This window comes from Pseudopodoces humilis, chromosome 7, assembly GCF_049639895.1.
Source record: "Pseudopodoces humilis isolate 2021_Gansu_Grassland_sample_001 chromosome 7, ASM4963989v1, whole genome shotgun sequence".
Taxonomy (NCBI): domain Eukaryota; kingdom Metazoa; phylum Chordata; class Aves; order Passeriformes; family Paridae; genus Pseudopodoces; species Pseudopodoces humilis.
This window is the reverse complement of record NC_142206.1, coordinates 46,262,099-46,288,428: the sequence shown is the minus strand read 5'-3', so window position 1 is coordinate 46,288,428 and position 26,330 is coordinate 46,262,099. Positions and strand designations below refer to the sequence as shown.

Here is a 26,330-nt window from a genome sequence, read left to right as displayed (position 1 = left end):
AACCTAGTTGAGTAATAATCTACATAGTATTTCAGCTATGTTACTTTTATATTACTTACAAAAATATGGAAATATTTAATATTCTGAAAGCTACTTGTTGGACATAGCTTTTCTGTTAAAATAAAGTTATATGGTATTCCTGAGTTTAAAGTAGGATCCTTATTATATCAAGATTTCTAACTCACTGAAGTTATTAAATTGGCTAAAATGTAACATGCAATAGGATCTGCACAACATCTAACAAAATATCCCTCATTGACTCATAACATTATCAAAAATCTTTTTCCTGTGCATCTTACTAGAAGAGATGTTACATAGATGCCTCTTCTGCTTATGACTGAGCATGTCAGCTCTCTCAGCACCTGCAATTGTAGTCCACCCCACAGTCTACTTGGCACAATTAAATACTTGTAAGGAAATAATAGGAAAATATTCACAAAAATTTTAATTGACTTGCACAGAACCTAACAGACAATTCACGTAGCTGGGACACTTAACACTAAGCATCTTCTAGACCACTGCTGATTCAAAACAACAATCTATTATATAATGATTAATAAAATTTCCCATTTTTTCCCTGATATTTATCTTATACTTTTTCTTGCTTAATATTAGCCCATTACTAATCATCATACTTTTTTTATGTTAACCAAATCCACTCCTCCCATAAGATTATGTTTTCAAATACCTGTAGATTGTCGCAAGTTTATCTTGTACTATTAAATATTTACAGGCTGTTACATAACAGACTCTTACCATGCAATTATTATTTGCCTTTTTAAAATCCTGTCATCTATTCACACCTCGACCTGCTGGAAATCAGTGTAGCTCTCCCTTAAACTTTCTATATTTGGTAACAATTTTGTTTACAATAGGAAAAATAAATAGTCAAAAAGCTCTGTGTGCTTACCCAGATGAAGTCGTGAGAAAGCACCTCAGAGCCCCAAAAGTCTCCTCCACTTTGGCCAGGTGTGTGAGGAACTGGTTGGGGCTGGTTGAGGTGGGGAGCTGCCCAGGTCATTGCCCACCCTCTGGCGCTCTCTGCCTGGCTCTGGATAGGGATGGTGGCAGATGATCTGTTTGCTCCACTGTCAAACCCTGTGCAGCTTTCCAGTATCTGAACAAGCTTTTAGGAGGCTTCAAGAGGCATCAGCCTAAGGGTTTTCTAGAGAGGCTGTGTGCTAGAGAGGCAGCACAAGAGCTAGCACTACCCCGCTACCTAAATGAGGGAGGCAGAGCTACAGACATCTACAGAGCAAGGAGAATGGTATCTTTCCTCTACTTCCTTGTCACCTTCACAAAACTCAGAGAACTGACTAAGCAATAAATGAGTTTTCTGGTTTCTAGAAGTACAGTGGAAATACATGACTTGACTCGCAAAAAAACATTGTATTTTCCTTGCTACTAAAGCATTTATCATGAGGACATGCCATTAGTGCTTCTAGTGATTGTGACTCAGAGAGGGAAGAGAGCTGTTGGGCTCTATTTAAAAGAAAATACTTTCTTAGAAAAGTGTGGGCTTATTTTTAGAAGTCTGCAAAAGTCACTTTGACTCCTCAGAGTTATTTCAAAATTACGGGAATATGTGATACATTCGCACCTACAATAATTGCATGAAGATATTTGTTAGGAAACTCGAGCTTAATAAATAGTGTTATTTGCTCTAAAACTCAATTTCCATTAATGTTCATGTTCTGAACAAAGATCTATTAGAATTAAATCAGGGCACCTCTAATGAGCACTTAGGAGAAAAGTCTGTATGTAGGTCCCTGTTAAAGCTTGTGGTGACTCTCCAAAATCCAGAGTTTCAGTGGTAAACAGCTAGCAGTAAATGTATCCCTCCAAATAGCCTTTATTATAGATTAAATTGAATTTTTAAGGGTTTTTTTCTGATGAAGACAGACTAAATTAAAACTTTATTTCTAAGCATCTGTTTCAAATCACCGTTCTTATTTCACTGCGACAATGACTAACTAACAAGGGCTACTTAGACTGTAGCCTTTCTGATTTCATTATATATTCTGGCCATGGGTAAAATTAAAAGGCATACCAAGTGCTAAAATGGCAATAATACAAAGTATAGAGAGGCTGAGTTAATTTTATCACTAACAATTTTGCTGTTACTATGGCAAGTGTGAAATCATTCCCATTATTTAAGGCAGGACTCTGCAGTGCTACAAGTCCTCATCTTAGAGATACTTAAGTCCTTTTTTCATATATGAATTACTTCTACTATCCACATTTGACTTTTACCTTGTGGAAAAACAATGAGCCCATGGCCTCATTGGTTGTAAGTTTCAAGACAGTTTCAACACAGCATTTGGATCTGATTCTGTCTAAAGCTGCATACATGAACTGGCTCTGCTCCTGAATTTATCCTTGGCCAGGGAGACCACAACTGGATCTTGAATTTTGCCTAGACAGTAGCTGAGTAAACAGTCTCCCTGAAGAAAGAAAAATCATCAGACTGTGGGGAAAAAAAAGGAAAATATATATGGAAGAAGCAGCATAAACTATAATAAAAAAAACCCCTATTTTAATGCATCAGTGTACGTATGTCTCTTAACTAGCAAATGATCTCTTCAGCAAACTATACCCAGCCATTCCCTGAGAACTGAAGTCAAACTCCATGTTTTGTCTCCCAGAAGAACAATCATAAAATTGTTTCCTCCTAATTTTCTGGCACACTTGCTCATTTTCAGTGGACAACTTCACACTTCTGTCTTTCTGTTGTCTTTAGTTTCCAAGTGATTAAGTAGTTAATCCCTAAAAAGCAAGCAGAAAACCCATCACAGCAGGTAAGGAGCAAACCTCCTAATGCTCCAATTTGTCTTCTTACCTGTTGTTTAAGGATGTACAGTGAAAAAAAAGTTTCATCCTTGCATGGGAAGATGAGGGATGACAACTTCATGAGGGTGAGCACTTATCTTTTGATTTCTTTTTACCTTGGCTGGGTATCACAAATGATTTCTATTTGTTAGAGAGCTTCTCAGGAAAGCAGGGAAAAGTAACACCAGCAGACCATTAATCCTTCTGCAGTAAAGGCTGGAGGCTCAAATCAACAGCATTTATGCATGTTGCAAAACATGAACAAAGTGTGTATAATGTCTTGACCTCTCACAAATACATCATAAACACTATATACACATACATATGTATACTATCTTATATATCTCTTATCTATTATGCCTTAAAATCATACAAGCATTTTACTCCTACTACATTTCTGTAAGGCTAGAAAGAAATAAATGCTTCTCCTCATGCTGAGACTTTAAGCCAGTGTTTCTTTTATTCATGCATTGTTGCTGTGGAATTGGGATGTAAAGTTCCCACAGCATTTAAAAGGTGTGGGGAAGTCCTGCTGCCCTACCTATATCCCCACCTTCCTGTTTGCCAAGGCACTCATAGCTTTCATTCTGAGAAGGGTATGCCCCAAATATCACTGTGGTATGAGATCAAATTTGGAAATACAGGAAGACCTGCAAGAAAACATCACTTCAGACATAACTAAACATTGATTTTCTGTAGCAAATCATTCCTGACTTATATAAATTGGAACTCTAAGATGACTGAAACTGAGATTATAGCATAGTCCACTTTAATGCTCAAGACCATCTGTGACAAATGGACAGCAACATCCTGGCTACCACATCTGCTTAAGTGTGAGAATTAATTTCAGGGTCTAGTCTCTTGCACTGATATAATCAAGTCCATATAGTCCAAAAGGGAAATTTCATTCTAATTTTCTACTTAAAATACCTTGTTAAGCGAGGCATCTTTGCAAGATGACACTGTGTGCATTACTGTAAAGACCTTGATCAAGTCCCCCACTTTGAGCAATATTTGGCAAGTGTAGCTTGCTGATTTCTTGGCATGTTTCCCATTTCAAAGCACTGAGCCAATCTTAAAATATTTCAGGACTAAATACAAATTACCACAACTAACACAACTGGATGCATCAGCATGAAAATATTAAGTTACCGATTCCTGAATTTCATTTCTTTCCTTCCAGATACATGTTTATTTTGAAGAACAAAGCACCACTTCTCAAGGAATATATCCAGTAATGCAGAGTTTGGGATAAAGTAAAAATACATGATCCAAATTCATGTAGGCGAGAAACTGAGATATTTCCTTTTCTGCCTATTATAAACTAACTAGCAAGAAATAAAAGTGTTGCTGAGTTCTCAAATTCAGGACTTTCTAGGCATAGGTAATTACCATCAGGCTCTAATCTAAGAAAATAGACTTGTGACTCGAAACACACTTAGTTCCCAGCAACGATCAGTGGCACTGCCAATATAAGAGAAGAACTAAAATCATCATTAACAGCAAATTTCATATCCTAATGTGCTAAGCAAAAACATTATCATTGTAAAAGGTGCAATCACCATTTTTTCCCTAATGGCAGAGCAACTAATTTCATTGCAATTTGGCTCCTGAAGTGAAGACAGAAGCCTTAGGATAATTTGCATTTCAATATGGAAACAAGAACCCGAGAGCTGCAAACTCAGCTACATACACTCATATTATTAGCACTGCATTAGCAGTGATTTTTTCCTAGCAACTGACAAAATTACAAGGACAGCAGGCTTTCTTGCCTATGCCTGCAATACTGCTCTTTCTAGCTGGTATGTTATGTTGGTTCTAAACGGTGGTTCCATATTTTTAAAACTATAAATACTTGGGTGGATTGGTGTATTTTTCCAATTCTTTACATTTCAGGGTTTATTATTTGTCCTGGATTTTCCATACTGGGTACTGAAGGCTCTGATAACTTATGAGCCCAAGGTTTATACTGGGGGATGAAGAGTGAAAATCTCCCCCACAGAATTTCCCTGACTCAAAGGCTGCTTTCTCTGGTAACTCTTTTTTTACAACTGCTGAGGAAGATCCATCGTGCTCTTGATTTTCATTAAATGTGATCATGAGCAATGTGAAAGAGTGAAAGATGATTCACTGGATTTTATGGAGGAGAGAAACACAGCTGTTCCATTTTTACACATCAAGATTTTTCATAGTTCCATAACAATGAGGAGAAATGGAATATTTCAGCAGAAAAAACTACGAAGATGCCATATACTAATTTCTAAAAGTTAAAGTGAAGTTTCATCTCAGTCATTTTTATTAAAGATTTCAGTTAAGTCTTACCCATTTCCACTTCCAGGTCAGAAGTTACTCAAGTTTTAATCCAAGTATGTGTGAATATGCAGTCTGTATTCTTCCTTCTTATCCTTTATATTCTAGTGATCATTATTTACAAAGCAAAATCATTTTCAGACAAAGATCATGGTTTCCCTGCCTAATTCTGTCATGAGAAGCCTTCTGTAATTCTGTTGAACCTATGTGTGTACATTTATGTAGTACACTTGAATGCAAAACTCTTCTTTTCATGCTTAGCTTTGTATTAGAAAAAGTAATTACACCCACAAATATATTGTGAAGCTCAAAGCTTTCAGAAATCTAAAGAAAAACTTGGCATAGGAAAATCCAGTACTGATGGCATCTAAAAAAAAAAGGCATAGCTGTAGTATTACTTTGGCTTTGCAATAAAATGGAGCTTATGTGCCCACTTGCCCCCATCTCTCTGATTATCTGTCAGTCATACTCTGCTTCAGTCATTTTTGGAGTTGTTGATCAGTCTCTGTCAAATCTCCAAGATAATTATGATCCTACACATTTTCTGACAATATGAGTTTAGGTGACAGACAGAGATGCTAATTCATGTCCTTCTAAAACAAGAGCAGACTGATAAAACTTCTGTATATTATGTTTGTTAGAGATCAGCTTATTCACATTGCCTAGCTTTTAGCAACGTAACTTCATAAGACACAGCATGTGCTGACTTTCGTGAAATGAAGGGGATCAGAAGATACTTAACAGTTTCTGTAGAGTGGCTTGGCTGAAGGAATTAAAGGAATAAATCAAAGGAAATTCAGTTCAAGTTTCAAATTATATAAAAAAAGAAATCTGATAAAACTAATACAATCTTAATCAAGTTTCAGTAGATCCTCAAAACCACCAGGCCATTTGGGATGTTAATACATCCACAGCTCAGTTGAAATGTAAGTTACAACCCTGCTTTCTTTCCTGAGGTTATTACCGAATGTGTGAGCACATCAGGTACAGATAGAACTAAAATCACCCCGAAACTCAGCTCCTCTACATGGACTTGAGAGTCATCACTGATCTCTGTATGACTTTGATCAAGTACACACATTTTGATGTTCAATACAGGGTATTACTCCTGCATTTTGATTATTTAACAAACACAGAAGTCTGCTATATGATGTATATGGTATTTGTATAAACAACTAATCTGAAAACACGAAAAACTCATATCAAGTACTGATAAATTTGAGGAAAAATTTGCAGATTTGGTTCATTTTTATATATTATTTCACTTCTTTTGTGTAGGTGTGTAAATGAATGCAGGTCTTCTACAGCATGGCATGTGTCAAATACACATTCACACAGAGGTGTCACAACAGCCTGGGCAGCCCTTCTCTGTAACTTCAGCAAGGAAGCAATCTGTAAGATTAGAAATCTTAATTTCTAAGTGCTGATGAACTGAAAAAGTAGTTTCTGTCCAAGACTAAGCCAATCACAGCCCTGTACCTGCAGATCAACACAGTCTGCAGGCATGGTGGCCTTGGCACTTTGGCTCCTGGTGACAAGTTCAGGCACCCTTGGCACTGCATTGCCTTGTGACATAAGGGCAGAAAGGCTCCCAGTTTAGGCTTCACACCTCAGGCATAGACTTTGACTAGTGACCATGAAACTGTTACTGCCATGGTTCATTGTGTTATGTCAAAGCGGACAATGACAGTTTTTCCAATAAAATACTCTTAATTTAATGAAACTAAACTGGTATCAGTTGCAATCCAGAAAGGTTCAAGTGATAATAATCTCTCAAATGCTGCAGGATTGTTGTTTTAATTGCTAATTTGTGCATGTTTTGACTGTAATCACTGAACCCTGTGATGGTCCCAGAGGTTGCCATGGTGCTGCTATAAGCTTTGGCAGATTCTGTAGTCCTCAGATCAACACTAGGAGGATTTACTCAAAAGCATATACTGTGGTTTTTCCTTTGCTTCACACATCAGAACTTCAAGCCTATTTATTTTTGTCACAATACTTTGAAAATTTTAAACATAAAATTAAATGGACACTTAAGACTTGAAATCTAATAAATCTAAAAAATAGCTACTATTTCTCCTGAGATTGAGGTTTTACAGAACACTTCACTTCTTCTGTTTCACCTTGCTGTAAAAAAGGCCAGTATGAAGAAAGTGAGTGATACTTCATTGTCTTTGAATAAATTAATGGAGAAAAAAAGGCAAAAAAGAAATTTTATCTACATTTATGTTTTGTATGTAATTGCAGAAGGAAAAATTAAAACTTATTTCTGCAGAGACCTGTTTATATTTTTTAATTACTCGAAGTAAGAAAACAAGTAGTTCTGTTACTTCAGAGTCATTAGTAAGATTAAGTATAAGCATAAGGTTAAACATTTGCATAAATTTGGACTGTATTTCAGACTGTATTTCATTGTTCCTCCACAAAGTACCCATAGGTTCTAAATAGCAGTTGCTGTAATAAGCTACAGCAATCCAGCCAGACTATCCAAATCTTTCATGTTAGGAGTCGAGAGATGGCCAAATTCTTTGTATCCTTGACCTATATTTGTTGACTTTACTAGGCACTGGCAATTACAGATTCTGTTCAAAATCACTAGTGATGTTGCCTGATTTTATTGTATTGCAAGGACTGAAATAACCAAACACCTGGGAAGTCAGAAGCTTCAACTCTAAGTCCTGCTTGGCCACAGGGAGGCATCAGGCATTGCTTTCATTCCCCAGAGAAGTACCTAAACCAGCCAACTCAAACACAATGCTGGGACTGAGCCTTGTCTGTGTCTTCTTAGGGAACCTGTGCCATGGTGCCAACTTAACAGGAGGAGACACGGAGCATGGACACAGATCTGCCAGGGAATATAACGATTGTGTTGCCTCCTCTTTCATTTTACCAGTATAGTGAAGTTTTGCCACTGACTAACCACTAACAAATGCTGTTAAGGGGTCACCTTTCACCCCTGCCCTAGGAAAACTAGGTTCTTCACATGAATCTACTTCTGGAAAACCCATTCCTGTCAGCCCCCTAGCTTATTCCACAAGACAGCTGCCTCAGGTAAAAGCTTGAGGGAGCTTCTCCAGACCTCTGCCCTAGAAAAGCACTCTTCAGGGAAGCCAAGATCCAGTTCAACACAACCTCAAATCCTCAGTCATGCCTGTGTTGTCATCAGGAGCAAGGTAATGGTTAGGAAAAAATGGACAAGTAAACAAAGGTGGGGGAAGAAAAAAAGATTGAGTGCAAAGTCTGTGGTCATGGAAAGAAATTTCATATAAAGTGGAAAAAACCATTCATAGCAGCATCTGTTGAACTTCTGCTGACTTCAGACTCCACAGTTTTACTGAGTCCTGAAACAAAAAACAAGACCCAAGAAGGCTCTGAGAGTGATGTGTTTCTCCGAACAAACTAATGGCAAACACAACATTCTCCATTTTAGAAACAAATTTTGAAATAAAAAATCCTACTGCTGTTGCTGTTATTTGACACAAAACTGAATTTCATGATTATAGAAAACAAAACCTAACCAGCTCATGTTATTTCTGAGTCTAATCCAGTATTTAATTTTGCATCTACTCTGCTGAATATCTTTTTGTTCTACATTGCTTAGTTCTGTGGTGTCTTGCATAAATTTCCTTGTTTGGATTTCCTCTGAAAGGGCAAGTGCTGAAGACAGTACACAGCTATAAAATCAGTAGTCACATGCTTCAAAAGTATTTGTCATTCTTTTGATATGGCTGTTATTCCCATTACTTAAAAGATGTCTTTGATGTAATTGACGCTTTTACTCCTCTCTATCTATAGGACTTTTGATCACCTCTTAATTAATGAAGTAATGCCAACCAATTACATTTGCATCTAACACAAAGCATATTGTTAAAACTTTGTCATTACCGCTTTCTTTTCTTGCATGCTAACACAATGTTGTAACCTTAACATTTTCTGCCTCACTGCTGTGGGGAGCATTAATCAGTAAAGTTATTCATTCCATTTTAACATTTTTATTAACTGGCAATTATACATGAAGAGATGAAATGTCTGCATAACTCATGACTCTCACGATGCTTCTTTCAAGCCAAGTAAAGTTATTTCTTCCATTTTAACATTTTTATTAACTGACAATTATATATGAAGAGATTAAATGTCTGCATAGCTCATGACTCCCAGGATACTTCTCACAGCCAAGTTTACAAAATACTTAAAATGTATCAGGATCCTACTGTTTTGCTCTGGACAAAGTCTCATTAAAGCTATGGAAGGGAGCTACATACCCTGCAGGTCTACATTCACATTTTATCACTTGTTTGAATTATCTAGTCTGAGTTAGAGCTCTGCAAAAGCACAAGAAATGGTGGGGAAGGCTGACTTCACTTTCTTATATTTGTGTTAATCAGCACTGTTGGTTTTTTTGCAAAGGAGAATTTGAATTTGGTTCTGTATTTAAGGCAGAGTTTTCTGACATCCTCTGTGAAACAAAAAAGTATCTTTGCTTTCTTTGGATTTAAGTAGGATTCTGTTGGCCACCATAGATGTACTTCACCAGGCAGAATAAACTGACTTTTTACCAAGTCCCATAATAGTTACTTGATGTGAAGAAAAGCCCATGTTGCCAGAGGCTTGATTAATTTCTAATTTTAAAAATAGAGCATCTTTGAAAAATGAAAAACAATAAGGGAGCAAACAAAGTTACTTATACTAGAATTGTTTCTGTGTAGTAAAATAAACTAGGAATTTTCTAACAAAACATTTTTTCATGGGTTATAACAAAGCTTCAAACCCAAGCAATTCACAGAAACATTTTGGTTTTGACATATTTTTCCCAAAACAGAAACAGTTCTAACAATTGTCAGAAACATTCTGACAACTGAGCAGCCATCATCCTTAGCGGTCTGCTAAAGATCCCCGGTTTCCTTGTGTGTGGCTCAGGCACAGCCCCACTCTGGCTTGTCCAGTCACAAGTAACTCATAACCCCAACACAAGTTTGTCACAGAGCCAAAGGTTCAAGACAGCCCAGCTGTGCTGACAGCCTCAGACACACAGCACCTCTCAGGCTCCCTTTGACATGGGGAGAAACTATCCTTATTCCAGGAAAAGGTCCCAAACTACCACAATACCAGAAAGGTTCCAGAAACTACTCTTTTTTAGATTCAGCAAATGAAGTCCTTGGAGCACTCGGCAGTGTGCAGAATCCCTGGCATTACATATTTCTCTGCTCCATGCTGCTTTGAAAAACGAGAAAATAAATATATATTCCTGCAGATAACTTTTTGTGTATCATCTGTAGAAACTTTTGGATTCTCTGTGTGAATGGTATATTGAGCCTGAACTATACCCATGAGGTCACCTTCTTCCTGTGACTCCTTTGAAGACAGCACTATTGCAAACTGTCCTGTGACACTCTGAGCACCAGCACTGTGCCCTGGAGCAGTTGCAGAGTTGAGGACTTTACTGGGCCAGTTACAAATTACCAGCCAGTTCCTTCCTCAGTACCTTGATTGTCTGCTTTGGAAACAATTCTCTAAAGAAACACTTCCATTTGATACCTTGTATTATATGGTAGCACTTCAGAAATGAAGGCACAAGTATTTTGCAGCCTAATTTACCATTGAAGGGTAGACAAAATGATGACAAATTTTTTGGGTTTATAAGAGATAAAAAGTAATACTCTTTATTCCAGGTCAGAAGATTAAGGTCAGCTGGTGTCAGGAGGAGATTACCCCATAACACCCACCTCTTTGTAGCTGGTTACCTGCATCCATGATTTTGGCATTATAGTGGAACAAAGGGCCAGGGCCCACTAGGCATTACATGGAAAATAAGACTTGCAGAACAGAACTGAAGAATAAGGAAGAAAATATTTTTGCTAAAAACAAGTCCTTCTTCAGCTACAAGAGGTACAAACCTGAAGTAGTGGGGGAATAGTGGGCTGGATACTGTGAGCTAGTAAGAAAGGTCCCATATCCCTGATTACAGAAGACTTACAGTATTAGACAAATGCTTCTATACACTGTTTTGCTCACAGCAGCTTCCATCTCACAAATCCCAGGCATCAATCAAGGCACAAGGGTTCAGTTTTTCCAGTTATACAGTTTGTATACCAGCTAGTAGATAGGACAAAACAGCAGAGGGTGGGGAGAGAGAAAAGCAACTGCATTTCCAATCAAGATGCTATTTAACATGAAAGGTAAATAAATTATGTGATTTTAATGCTTCACCCCAATCAGAGAAGTCTCCCCTGCTGTGGACACTCATTGTTTTCCTGAAAATTTATAGCCCTTTACATTTATTCCTTTCTTCCACAGCTATTTTACCTTACAGCTTAGTCACTCAACCTTTCTAATATCATAGCAAGGCAAAATCTGGCTTCTGACCCTCAGATCCACCTCACTGCAGAGAGCTGTAGGTCAGACCACTGGCCTGCACTTGGAGCATGTCCTGAGAAGTGCTTATGGAAGTCAGAGCAACACTTCTACTCACCCATATTTCTTGTTTTCTTTTCTCTTTATGCTGATAAGGTGCTAATTATCTGTTAACTCAAAAATATCTCAAACTAATACTTAAAGGTAGTTCACACTTTTCTGTTTAATTACTCGTTATGTCAGGAGTTGATATGATTTTGTCAGGATTGCAAACAGTTGTCAGTGCTCCCCTGTTAATCTGCTGAGGAGGTAATTCTAGGTATGAGACTGTTGTAACTCACAGCTCCAGCAGCAAATAAACACAAAATAATGAGCTGGTATTTTTGTGTATTTTTGAGATGCTAGATTTGGACTACTCCCTATTACTTTGTTCTTGTGAAACATATTCTGTAATGGAAAAAAATTATCTGTTTGCAATTAAAGTGCTGCTGATATTGCCCAGGAAAAGAAAAAAAAATATGAAGAAGCACTACTTTAAGTAATTGATTCTAACCAGCACTTGACTTACCCTAGTATGGACAGTTACACCCTAGATGGTCAGAGAGATTGCTCAACTGCAAGGGAAATTTCTTCTGAACAGCTGAGTGGGGTGTGGGCATGAGTGTGTACAGTGTGTGTGAATGACAGCAGGATCACCCCAGGGACCCCACTGAATCAGAGCAGTTTTGAATTCCAGCTAGGATTTCACAGGAGACTGATAAAGGATGCTCCAAAAGTATGCAGAATCAGTGACAGTTAACACACTTGTGCCCTGTCTTCATCAGCTTTTTGACTGCTTAAATATCAATCTAGCTGTCTCAGAGTAAAGTGACTCCTTAGCCTAGAGGAGAATTTTCCGGGGTGGATATTGTGTCAAGATAGATCCTACCAGTGGCACTCATGGTGTAGCTGTAGCAATGTGAGCTGTTTTTCTGCAACAAGGATTGTGCAGAAATCTGCATTATTTTGTACATCCTTAGGAAGGTTCCCAGCATGTTTGGGACAGCACAGGAGAAGATCCTGAGCAGGAATAACAAGCTGAAGTTGAGACAAGAGGGAAATTATATATATAGAGTGAGCATTTTCCTCCTAAATATATGTTACTGGATCACATTAGTTCCTTGTTCAAGAAATTCTTACAGTGGCCGTAGGATGGGTCTCTCCCCTATCCATACATGTAGATGAAGTTTTAAGTTCAGAGCTCTTGTTTACAATGAGATTATGCCGATTTTAAGCCTTTGCCACAGTCAAAGAAAACGAGCTGCATCTACTCCAAGTGATATTTTCTGCAAATGCTCTAAGGAATTAAAATGATTCCCACTGAAATGGTGAGAAGAAAAACAGGCATTTCCTGTGTGAAATAAATGGACAGACATCATCAATGAATGGATCCTTTCATTATGTTAAAGGTCTTTTCCTCTTTAGGAAGTTAGCAACAAAGCCTCAAGCTCAAGGTCATTAGTAAAGAAATTAAATGTTGTAGGAGCAAGCATCTGTGCAATGCCCTATTGTCATGTATAAGGGACAAAATCTATCTTAGGACGGATTATAGAATCACAGAATAATTTTGGTTGGAAAAGACCTTCAAGATCATTGAGTCTAACTGTTAACCAAACATTGCCAAGGGCACCACTAAACCATTAAAGCAAATAGTCCAGGAATACACAAGGCAGAAGGTTTCGAAGCATAGCTTCATTATTGAAAGGCAAGTGTCCACATTGAACATGCTCTTTATCCAGGCCTATGCCTTCAAAATATCTGAAGCACCTGTGAATAAGGGACAGACATTTAACCTGGATAATATTCAGTGGCACTAAAAGACAGCTAGATCACTTCAGTTTGAGCAAGGTGTAGTGAGTACCTGTGCTGCTGCTGTAGTTCAGCAGGTGACTCTAAGCTTGTGATCCTCATCCTTAACACCTGCCTGCCTACTGGCCCCATTACAGAGAGGTCCTTTCTGTCTGCAGTTGCCTTGATCGCCTCTACTGGTCCTTCCCTCCTAATTTCTGCCAGTTTGCTGCCCAGGCATCTGCTTTAAAAAGTGATGATATCCAGCTTACTGCAGTTCTGCCTTTAACGTGGATAGAAGATTGAAAGTAGGATTAACATATTATTTTATGATGGGATATTTAGGTTGATGAGCCTCAGTGATAATGGGAAAGAATTTTAGGAAAAGCAAGTACATGAACTGGTATTGTTGAATGACATTGGATGTTTTTCATTTAATGGGAACTAAATTAAAAGTATAAGTTTGTTATAAAACACAATTGTAAAATCACCTAGTAAACAAAGCAGATCTGTATGTATTTTGAGCTATATTAATATTTTCTTCAGGATGAGAAGGCTCTTGAGCCAGATTGTATGAAACAGTATCTATCCCTTTGAATGCTGGTAAGATTAAAAAAATCTTAAAATTATATGCAACAACCTCAGTGCAACAGTGTTCCAAGATAAGACTTAGACTTGAAGACAAAATAAAATCTTACTTCCAAATTCAGTATTTTGTCCTTGATTTGAGTAGTAAAATGCTTTACAATCCACATAGAAGTACGGTGCAATAGATGGCTTTTATGTGATTGAAAGTGATTGAAAGCTCACCCACTTTGTTATTTATAAGCTCAGTTTTAAACACATCAAGAAAATGGTTCAAAAGTTTCTACAATAGGACCTCATCCAGTTAATTTATTTTTCCAGTACTCTCCTGAATCAGTTCTTGAGGCAGGAGATAACTCATTCTAGGAGAGCAAGAGAAAAACCATCTTTAGTAGGAACCTTTCTCCTTATAAAAGGACAATTTGAAAAGCTTTTTAAAATGCAGCTTCAGCTGCAAAAAATTACAAAATATTTAGTACTTTGTTAGGACAAGCCTATTACCTGTTACCTTCTATTGTTCTGCTCTTTCAGATTCCAGACAAAGAAATTGGAAGGAACAAATTGATAGGAACATTGAAACCATCACTAATGGCCTTCAAGAGTAGCTAAGGACACCCATGAGTAAATATTTTATTTATTTTTGCAATACTTTAATACTATAACTTCTGAAAGTGTCAGAGAACAGCCAGAATACAGCATCCAGCAAAAACATGGTGAAAATTCCTTTAATGTACCTTTACCTGGAGGATCAAAATTAAACTATGGGCAAGGCTGAAGTTTTACAGGGGGTGCCAGGACTCTTCTAATGTTGCAGGGTTGTGGTTTTAAGCTTTTCTGAAAGGCAGCATCTCCTTCAGCACAAGGATGTTTAAATTTGTGGTGAAAGAGGAAGGAATGGCCAGTACTGCTCCTTGGAGCATGTGGACAGTCTTAAGAACCTTCTCATTGAGCCACAATCCAAACTTGGACCTGCTGAATTGATAAACTAGGAATATTGCAGCCTCAGAGGGATGAGGCAGACTCTAGCTCTTTGAGCAGATGAGAATTTCTATTTAAAGCATTATACATGAAAAATGAAAGGAAGAAAAGCAGCCTGTATAACAAAATTAACTCCTACTTAGAAAAATAAGAGAAACTGGCCATTACAAAATATTTTTCTTAGAACAAACAGCAAAACAGTGCCAGTGTACAGCATAGACCGAATGGAAAAAAGATGTGATGTAGGAAGGCAACAAAAGGAAGATATATTATAAAAAGCAATTATTCTGCAACATGCAAGAGAAGTTGCATATATGGAGAAGATTTTACCCTAGCAGCACTATCCTATTTATATCTTTATGGAAATAATTTCAGAAAAAAATATTTCTGCCTCTAATTGGAGTATAATATTTATCTATTTTCCATGCTATTAATGGAACATGCTTGTTTTGCTCTAACTAAGTTGTTTAAAAATTTTGAGCTTGACTATATTAATAACTTTTAAATATATGTATAATTCAGTATTGTACCTGTTTGGTAGGCATTATCCTCTACCAGAGAGAATCAACAAAGCTCAGCTGCCCTTACAGGCAGGTATGAAAGAATCACTAGCACAGATGTGCATGAGGAACAGTCTATTTTAGCAAGAAGGCTGGACAGCTGTTGCTGTGAAATTTTGACCAATTACCACAAAGAGCCTTGCGGAAAAGTACAAAATGGATGCAAATACACGCTTAAAATAGGAAACTGGGGTTTCTTAAGTCTGCACCTGCCTTTACTACTTTTAATTCAATGTTTTGCTACTCACTTTGGAGTTTTTTTACTGTGTTACATTTTCACACTAAGGAATGTATACTTTCCAGTTCTTTAGTTTTCTAATAACTGGTAACTATCATTTTCAGCAGAACTACTTTCTATTAAAACAGTCATGCTTAAAATAGGCATATCAGTTCTGTGTGAATAAAATCACATTTAGGGTCTTATTCTCACAGTGAGAACAAAACCACCTCAAACTCAAAACCGGTTTGAGGTTGCAAAAAGCCTGAGCTATATTTGCAATCAACAGCACCTACTGTTATATTGAATTTTCACTTGTCAAGAAGTCTGAAACACTTCCATGAGCCATATTCTGCCTTCAGGGATAGCAGTGTGAAATCAATGGAATACTGAAGTCTCACAAATGCTATAAAAATCTTCATGTTAAAATAATAAATATTTTTCCAGGCAATTTAAATTATAGAATAATATTTCATTATTTAGCTACATAACTTCTTATTTTTTTTTCATTTTTAATATTGAAACAATTCTGGTTTTAAGTATTCTTAATGTGCTGAAAATGCTTTAATATATGAACTGCTGGTATACCACTCACCTGAACTTTTAACAGTGGAAATAATTCCACTGGACAAAAGTACTATCCATGAGTAAACATAAATAGCAACACAGTCTTTATCTTCAGTATTTTATATCCTGACCAAATTATTCTAAAACTCAGTTAAGACAGTCAGCTAATACTGGGATTTAAGTTTACAAGGCTTCCCCCAACATTTATGATATAATTTAGAACAAATTTCTCCCTCTTTGTAAATGTGGGTTAATCCAAGTCAAAATAATTATTTTACATTAATTACTATAATATATATCATTACATGAACTGCCTAATTTGTTTAAGTGTTTTTCTTTTCTCCATCAAACTTATCCCACTTCATGGCATGTCAAATCTTCTCAGCCCTGATTAGGCTCCTGCTTTCAACTAAAAAAGCAAGTTTTCCTCCAGGAAATAGGCAAAAAAATAGGAAAAAACTCATATGCTGAGTGATACAGTCCATAGAACTCATCTCCAGCTCAGCCTGCAGCAAGCTCCTCAGGAAACTTCTGGCTTGGAAAATTAGAGATAGCTTAGAAGTAAGTATTAGGTAAAAGTAGTAGGGTAATAGCAGGGCTATCAGTTCATGAGGTGAGTAGGCTGGAGAGTGGCCTGGCTGGGGAATGGATGCATTCTCCAGTTGACCCATCTGGAGGAAGGCAACACCTCCTGGAGCTTTCCTTGGCTTGATGTTTGTATGCCAGGGGGCTGCAAAGGCTCTGATCTCCTCCCCTTTCTGTCTAGGGCTGCAGTGCAGCAGCGTGGGGATGGAGGCTCCTTCTCATGCTCACCCAGAGGACTGGCAACACTGAGTTCATATACACAGGATTCCTATGTGGTCCCTGCTGCATGTCACCTGAAGGACTACATTCAATTTACATCAGTGTTTTGTGCAAAAAATGGACAATAACAGTGCTTTCCTCGTGCTCTTTGTCTCCAAGTCATAACAGTATATTAAACACAAGCAGAAGGAGGTATAGCTGCCAGAACAAAGACTTGAGCAAAGTACTTGACTCCTTGCATGACCAAGTTCTTCAAAGTAATGTTCTGTTTATTTTTAGCTGGTTTTCTTCATGATTATTTTCTCATCTAGGTTTGGGGTTTTTTTGGGTTTTTTTTTTTCATCCCAGCAGCAGTAAACATATTGTTATATCTAATTTCACTGCTTTAATTAAGTAAGTACTTCTCAGTCCATGATCAGTTCTATTTTGGGCTTGTTTAAAGTTTATTTAATTTGAGACGTATACCAAGCAGGGCAGCATAATTGCACATCTCAAGGCCTGCTTGATCCTAATATTAAAAAGTTCTTTTATTTCCTGAAGGTTTAAAAAAAATCTAAGAAGTTCAATGTAAATTCTTTTTATCTGCAATCTAAAAGTACAAGTAAAAATGGCAACAGAACAAGACTCTATATGCAGTGTGATTAACACCTTGCTTTTTTTTTTTTTATTGAGGATAACAGGAATAATGAACACAAACTATCACAGAATCTGGGGGAAAAAGCCCTGGCAGAGGCAGAAAAAGGTCATCTCATCCATCATCCATTCACTGCACAATGATGGAATTAAGGATTCTGCATTACTCTCGTGGGGTGACTGGTTAACCTGACTGTAGAGGAGTCTGGTGATGAAGTCTCCATGTCATTCCTAGGCAGACTGCAGACTTGCTTCACTTCATTTAGAAAACTTTTTCTCATATACAATCTGAATCTTTGTTGCAATTTAAGTCCATTCTTTTTTATTTCTTCCTGCCATCATTCCTTTTTAAAGACTGGCAAAATATTTTTAATTTTAAGTTGCCTGGAATTTCAAATTTTTCTATGAGTTGCCAAAGTGCTCATTATTGCTTTAGTAATTTCTCTGAACATTCTAGAATGCAGTTATCTTAAAAGATACTTAAAAAGATACTTAAAAGATCTGACAGATTTAGGGATTCTAACCTGTTATTTTACTTTCCCTTTCTTACAAGTGTTAATTGTACCACACACCAGTTCAGAGTTGACCTTTTCAGAAGACTGATACAGAAAAAGCCATTACACATTTCAGCCTTCTTGGAATCATTTGTTGAGAGCTCTTTCTCTTTTCTATACAGCAGACCAATGTTTTTCTTAGTCTTTCTCATCACTATTGTTCTGATGAATCAGTTTACATCACCCTTGACACCCCTTGCTAATAGCATAATTTTGTATCTGTTCCTGTGCTTCCATTTTATTCCTTTTATTTATCTTCACTGAACTAATTTTCTATCCATTTTCTGTATGCTTCCGTCATATGACAGAAATTAACTTAAAATTTTTATGTTTGTCTTTTACTATACTTCCTGTCCTCCTATATTTCACATTTGGATCCCTTGAGCCAGCATCATTCATATCTTTTGTCCAGAAAACTGATAGTCCCCTTAAATAATTTTTCTTTAGTTTTGATTTCTCTTAGATTCCAAACTGCGGATCTGTATTTAAAGTTTTGCTCTCAAAATCCCCTGGTTTTCTGTACTGCTTCCTTTCCCTCTAAAGAATAATGAACTCTGCCACTCCATGGTCACAGAAGTTGACTTCTACACTTACTAGGTTAAAGTCAAATCCAGAAAGGTTTTCTTTTAAGTTGCTTATATGTTTCAAAAACTTACTAGGGAATTTGTGCTCAGCTCCCAGCATATTCACCTGGAAACAGGTAAATCCCCATATTATTATAAAGTCATGCCTTGGAAAATGCCAACTCCTCACACAAAACCTAATCCAAATCTTTATAATAGAGTGTAACTGATAATGTGATTTCCTTTACAGAGTTTGACTGCTTTTAACTACTTACTGATCTCATTTAAATGAGAAAGAGAGGGACCCTGTGGCAGAGAAGTTACAGTCAGTATTGCCAACAGTGGCAGGTTGATCTGGTTCTGCTGCTGCCTGGGTCTCCATCCGTAGATTGATAGAGTGAGATTTATTTCACCAAAATTTCAACACTAATAGAAGAAGTATGAACCTTTGCACTTGACACACCAGTTATTTTATTCTAGTCAGGGAACAGGCACATTAGGACATATAAATTCATGTGATTTATTTTAGATATCTTCTGTAAAACTGGATAACTGGTATTAACAGAAGTAAGAAAATTTACATGTGAGACAGGACCCGGCTTTCCCCTAACCTTGTGGATTACAATCACATGGCTTAACTTTTATTTTAACCAGTGTCCAAGAGAAAACGTTATAGGCTATGACACGTGTACCTTTTTTAGATCTTGCTTATAAACTCAAGATTCCAGGTTGCTTTAATTTTATACTTTCTTTCTACTACATGATTTGTTTTAAGTTTTTTACATTTTTCTGCATATAGCAGAGACTGGTGACAATCCCATCATTATAACCAATGTTCTCCTTTGCACATTTTCTCTATATCTGTTTTATACAGATCTATCATATATCATAGAAAGTTTTTGGTAAAGTTAGAGCAAACCATCCACTTGAGCATGTCTTTCAAACGTGGGCAATGTTCTAGTATATTAACAGATGCAATCCAAGGCTGGTGGCAATTACAACTTCAGTGAGTTGACAACTACATGGTATTCTCTGTAAGGCAAGAAAATGGCCTCAGTTTATCTGCAGTTTCTCTAAAAAGCCTTTTGTTCTAAAGATGCCTTTCTTGCTCTGCTTATGGCTCAATGACTAAAGCAGGCCATTTTGAATTATTAGAGCTGTTTGCAGCTTGTGTGCAGTTTTGGGCACCACAATACGTGCAGTGTCAGGAATTGGACACGATGATCCTTGTGGATCCTTTTCAACACAGGACATTCTACAATTTTATGATTCTAAATAATTCAGGCATGATACTGTTAGGTAAGGGCAGATTGTTTGGTCTCTGTGACACCAGGAGCAAGCTTGGCCATGGCCACAGGTGGAGCATTTAGTGGGGCTGCCACTCTGCTCAGTCTATACACAGGAAAGACAGGGTGATCTCAAGGCTACAAGCAGTAGTCCAGCTCTCTGAGCTTAATGACCTTGGTGGTCTGCTGGGTATTATCACACACACTTTTCTTTCGCACAGCTGTGACTCCACTTAGCAGGAACTGCACTGACAGTGAAAATGAGGAAACAGATTCTTTCTAGCACTTTTCAGAACTCTTTCCTTCACTCCAAGACATGGCTGTAACATGGACAGAGGTTGTTTCACCCTATACAGACTTTCCCATTAGCAAACAACACTTCCATGAGCAACCCTTTCTGAGAGGCTGCTTAAAGAAGATGCTATGACTCCTTCTATCCCTTCTGTACAATACACCATGTGGATGTTCATTGCTGCCTATGGTAAAAATCCCAGCCTTCACTCCAAGCAATTTTACCTTTTGGTCCTCAGGTAATGTATCAGTTGACAAATTTATTTTCTCACCTTGTTCCAAAACTTTACACCTTCAGCCCAATTTGCTGCAACATTTTCCAGAGAGTTGCAAATTTCGATAATTTATCCAGAAAATATATCTCATTTTGCGAAGATGATATAATTTCCTCCTTTGCCTCACTGCCCACACATTTCACACAGAGAAGACAGGTACAAATTGAAATACAGAAAATTCCATTTGAATAGGAGAAAAAGACCCTCTTTTAATGTGAGGTTGGTCAAACACTGGCACAAGTTGTCCTGAGAGATTGGAGTCTCCACCAAGAGAGATACCCAAACTCCAACAAGGATGCAGCCCTGAGCTGCTGGCTGTCACTGACCCTGCTTGGAGTGTGGGGATTGGACCAGACAACCTCCAGAGATCCCCTCCAACTTCCAGAGGCCTGTGAAAAGGGCAGGAATATCATAAGTCAGTTTGAGAAGTTGCTTCATGCTATGTGTTTTTAAGAAGATACATTTTATTCCAGCTCCCTACTTCTTGGAGGCACTACTGTGCCAAGGTACCACAGAAGTCCTTGGACATCAGAGCACCCGATGATGATTGTGACTCTACAGTCTAATGCTGCTCAACACCCAGAGCCTACCTAATGCTACATGTCTCTGTATAAAACACATAAACATTCATTGAAGTGTTAATTGGGACTTACATCTTGTTTTACTTTCTGGCCTGCAGATATTTTATTAATCTATGCAAAGTGGAATAGTTTCAACAGAGAACATTAAGAATTCCACCTTAAAATTAATACCCAGACTGGTGGGCAGGGCACTTGGATGACACACAGGAATTACATTAAGTCCTGACTGAGAAAGAGGTTGCTTTGATCTCTCACATCCTGAGATATTACTACTACCACTTGATTTCTAGGCAAAAGGGACACTACCATTATGTGACAAAGGGTTGATTGAAAGCAAAGTGAGCTTTTGGAAGAGCCCACTGGACATGTGTGGATTAGCTGGAAACCTGTCTTAATGGGATTGAGAGGCCTTGACACCATCTAATTCCTTGGGATCACTTCCTGGACAGTCTAGGTTGTCTCCTAGTTGGGCAGGTATTTGTGGTTATGTTCTTTCATTCCTAAAGTTTCCACTTAGTGCAAAGGAGACCATAGTACTAGGTCACACTGGATGTCACTGCGCAAAAAGATGCTTCCAGATTAGGGGTTACAGGCTGAGGACTGATAGGAATAAACACTTTTATAGAGCAAATCCTTAAATTACTAACCTGAGAAATTAATTGTTTTTCACTATTCAGCTGTTTAGCTTTGTATTTTCCTGACAAATGCAAATAGGCTGGTTATATTTAATTTTGACCTCTTGACTTGATGCACTGATACCATGTTCCAAAATTCATATGACAAACATTTTAGGCAAATCTTAATTAAAAAGACAAGATTATTCCCTTAGTTACTGCAAAACTCTCTACTTTCCTCTGAAATACGTGATGGAACTTCTTTCTAGCTAAATTACAGGATGCAGTTGAAACTACAAGTAATGTGTGAGTGACATTTTAGCAGTAAATCAAAATGGCTAGGTCCACCTTATTTACTGTGGAAGAAATAAATTTATTCTGGCCGAGTAGCAAAATAATTCCTATTATGCAAAAGATTTTTTAAAAAATTACAAAGTTTACAAAACAAATAAAACTATTGTTTTTCCAGCAACTTACCTCCTAAATATAAAGCTTCTATACCAGAACATAGTACTGAGTGTAGAAGGTGAACTTCTACATATTAAGAATATGTCATAAGCACCTACTCCTAAAAAACTGGTGAAGAGACCAAATTTTGTTTAGCTGTAGGAATGTACACAGCCACCAGAAGTATAAACTGAAAAACACATGGAATAAACCTTCCTACTTTCCTCAGAACTAGCAAGGCTGCAGCTAGAGTAACAATTAATATTGGGGCACTGCACTAGGACATGAAAGAAGTTATAGACCATTTGGAAAGGGCTGAGAAGAGAGACAAAATATTGATTTTAGAGGTGTAAAACAAAATCTATTGTTAGCATGCCAATATAGTTGATACAAATGTGCATGTGGCTGCACGAGAACACTCATGAGCAGCACATCTGAGGAGACCTGGTCTAAGCACAATCCTGAGAATGCCTGGAGAACCCAGCCTGCAGCACAAGCTGAGTTAAAGGATTTAAATGCACAACAAGTCCCACAAAGCAGAAGTGCTACTGAGAAGATTAAAAAAGAGACATGCCATCAATATGATGAAAGAGTGCAATGCCGCTGACTAGATTAAGTAAGAATGACACAATTCATAAAACACGCTGAGAAAGTGCCCTCACTGATAAGACTGAAAAAAGCAATGCCAGGTCAAATGAAGGGACAGGATGTAAATTGCCAAAGTCTACAGACCATACACAGTCTGAAAGAAAACGGAATCTTGAGGACATTTCTGCAGAAATATTAAGGGAACTTGAAAACGTGGGCAACAGAAATCAGCAAGTCATAGAACTTGCCAAAAAGTGTGAGTGGGTAAGTGGATACTTGTGTTTGTGATCATCCGTAGTTAACAGGATCACAGATACACTTCTCTCCTTAACAGTCTTATTTATATAAGACGTACATTATTCTAGAAACACTGGCATCAGTTAACACCTGTGAGAAGTAACTGTATCACTGCAGAAGGGGTTACAACACAGTGTTTTTTTGAGTTGAGAGAAGGCTGAAGGGACACATTGACAATGGTCTTTGAGTACCTAAGAGGCCATTCTTTTTGAGTACAAAGGATGGCAAGACAAAAAAAATGTAAGTCACTGAACTGCTGACATCAGGAAAAACTAAGGGTAATAATGCACAAGGCTGGATTCCTTGTTAAAGCTGTGGAATCTCCAACAGTGCAGGTTTGAAATGGCATCTTGGAAAAACATAACGAAAAAAAAAGTCCCATATAACTGACCCCCTCTAGGAATTGAAGCAAAGAAGGTGAACTTGAGATCTGGTCCAATCTGATCTGATCTTTTTACTACAATTTTATGGCTGTAGCAAATGTTAGCATAAACTCTGCTTATTTATTTTGATTGTACAAGAAGCACACTTCAAGGGAGATGTTATAATGGCAAAGAATCTACAGCAATCCTCAAAAACGGGCTTAACAATGTTATAAATTACTTTAAATTACCAGTTCAGCAGAACACTGAAGCACAGTTCTTGGGTCTTAAAGACTTTAGAAACCACTCAAATCAGGGCTTGAAGCTGTGAGGAAATACAAAACCAGCCCAATGACACCTTTAACAGTAGAATAACCCCAGACTTAACAAAACTCAAGAGAGGGGTGTGCTGCAGGACAGGGCAAACTCTTATACATCCTACATAAAGCAAGGCATCGCTAATCTCTTCTTCAGAAAAAAAAAAACTGAATTAAATAGCCATACCTCAATGTACATTTCATTCGTGGAGAGAGACTGATGTGAATTTGCTATACCATTACTAAGATTTAGTGATCCCATTTGTCACAGTGATAACTGCATACAGATTGCCTGCCTTTAACTAAAGAAAGCTCCCTTCCTCCAAGGCTTATAGCTGCCTGCAGATGCCTAAATGAAGCCTTTCTGTTGACATCCATGGGCTCCCTGGGGTGCTTATGTCAGTTCCTGGTGCTATCCCTTTTCATCTTAATGCACACCTGTCAGCCTGCTTGGAATTTCTATTCAGTATCACCTTCCCCTGAAGGCTCCTTCAGCCTGAATAAACTTGGGTTTATTCACAAGTGAAATAAACTGTGCCCACCGACTTGATGGTTCTGCCTTGAAAAGCCTGAAGGAACAAAACGCCGAGTGGTTTGAAACCCAATCTTTTCCAAGTTGTACACTTTGCAGCTGGACAACACAAAATCTATTTAATTGTTCTTGCTAAGACCAGACGATCCTCAGAAAGGGCCCTTCTGAGCGTACAGCCTATGAAACCTCCAGATCGAAGATCTTCTACAACATTTCCCATAATTTAAAGACATACGGGATCGTTTAAAGCTTTTGGCTTTGGATGCGATTGATCTCTCACAAAGTCTACCACCGTATCCCGAGGACAAGTTGATCCGCGCGGGCAAATGACCCCCGCGAAGAGCATCCTTGTGTGCACTGCCCTGCCTGCCCGGAGCTCGGCCCCTAGCGCCGTCGGGCTGCCGGGTGCTTCTGGGGCGCTCCCTGAACTGAGCGCTTCCCGCGAGAGGCGCGCCCGCGGCAGCGGCTCTTTGACACGGAGAAGGCAAAAAAAGCAGCAGCGAAGAGACAGGACCATGCCCGGGCACCGACACGAGCCCGCTGTGAGCCCGTGAAGAGGAGAGGAACGACCCATACCCAGGCCCCTAGCCCGGGCCCCGCCGCCGCCCCTGTGCCCGCCGTCCCGCCGCTCACCGATAGTAGAAACTACTGTGCCCACGAAGTAGAAAGCGCCGGTGAAATCCCATCGGGGTCGGATGTCATCGACACGGATGCCGGCCACGCTCGCCTCCTCGTATTCCCGGAGGAAGTGCCGGAGCTCGGCACGGCTGAGGTTGTGGCGCCGGGTGAAGTTCTCCAGGCGTTCCTCCCAGCGCTCCTTAGCCTCCCGCTCCGTGGGCAGCTCGATGGCCGAGAAGACGGCGGCGCCGCACAGCATGTACAGCACGATCAGCACCGCCAGCAGGAGAAACCGCGCGTTGTCCGCGTTGAGGCGACCCGCGCTGGAGCAGCAGCAGGCGCCGCGACACGCCCTCCTCCGCCCGCGGGACCGGGCTGCCGCGCCGCCACGCCACGCCGGGGCCCCGCTCCCGCCGCCGGGCATCACGGCGCCGCCCGCCAGCCGTACGCGGGGCCGCTGGGCTCAGGGCGCCGCGGAGCCCGGCGGCGGCGGGCGGCGCTCCCGGGGGCCGGCCGGCACCTGCCCGGGGGCCGGGCGCGGCCCCCGCCCGGCCCCGCGGCGGACGCGCTTCGGGCTGCCGAGCATCCTGTGGGCGAGGGAACCCGCTCGGCCCGTCCCGTCTCGCAGAGCCCCTCAGCCCCAGCGCCCGCCGCGCGGGGCTCCCGTCCTCCCCAGTTTCATATCCCCTTCCTGCCCCCGCCCCGAGCACGTCGGAGCGGGGCGCGGGGACAGGCACCGCCAGGCGCCTCCTGCCTGCCGGGGGGGGCGAGGCGGGACCCGGCGGGCGCTCGCCCCCGCCCTCCCCCTTTGCCGCGGGGCTCCGCCGCCCGGTCCGCCGGGCTGCCCGCACCATGGCCTCGGGGGAGCCGCGGGCCGGGCCGGGCAGGCCGCGCCCCCGGGGGCAGCTCCCCTCAGCAGAGGCGCGGCGGCCGCCCCCGAAGCGCGGCGCCGGCAGCGGGCACGGCGGGCTGGCGGGGGGCGGCTGCCCCGCGGCCTCCAGCCCTCAGAGGGGCAGGAGCCGCCCCCCTTCCCGCCCTCAGGTACCCGGCCCGGGCTGTGGGGCCGAGGAGCACCCGAGGCAACGGGGCCTCTTAGAGAGATCGGGCATGAAAACCGTCAGTCGATGATATGCCTCCCCATCAAAGCCATAAAAATTAGCGCCCTTTGCCAAAAGAGGGCACCTCCTTCTCCACAGGTCTGGTTACCCACCGCCTTCCCGACAAGATGTTACATCTCTTTCCTCAAACGCATGGTAGTAGAAGGGAAATTGTGTAGGGGAGACAGAAGGAGCCGCTTCAGCTGCAATGTGGTTTTCAAATGCATTATTTGCAGGATCAAAGAGC

The 26,330-nt window shown here is 39.9% G+C and overlaps 1 protein-coding gene across 1 annotated transcript in view; it reads right to left on the bottom strand.

The window, feature by feature from the left end:
* KCNK13 (potassium two pore domain channel subfamily K member 13) overlaps positions 1-25,410 on the bottom strand; it is a 49,719-nt gene extending 24,309 nt beyond the window's left edge. The window contains exon 1 of the mRNA XM_005520197.3: positions 25,002-25,410. Coding sequence (XP_005520254.2) covers positions 25,002-25,410 — 409 coding nt within the window. The remainder of the gene's footprint in view (positions 1-25,001) is intronic.
* Between the last annotated feature and the right edge of the window lie 920 nt (positions 25,411-26,330).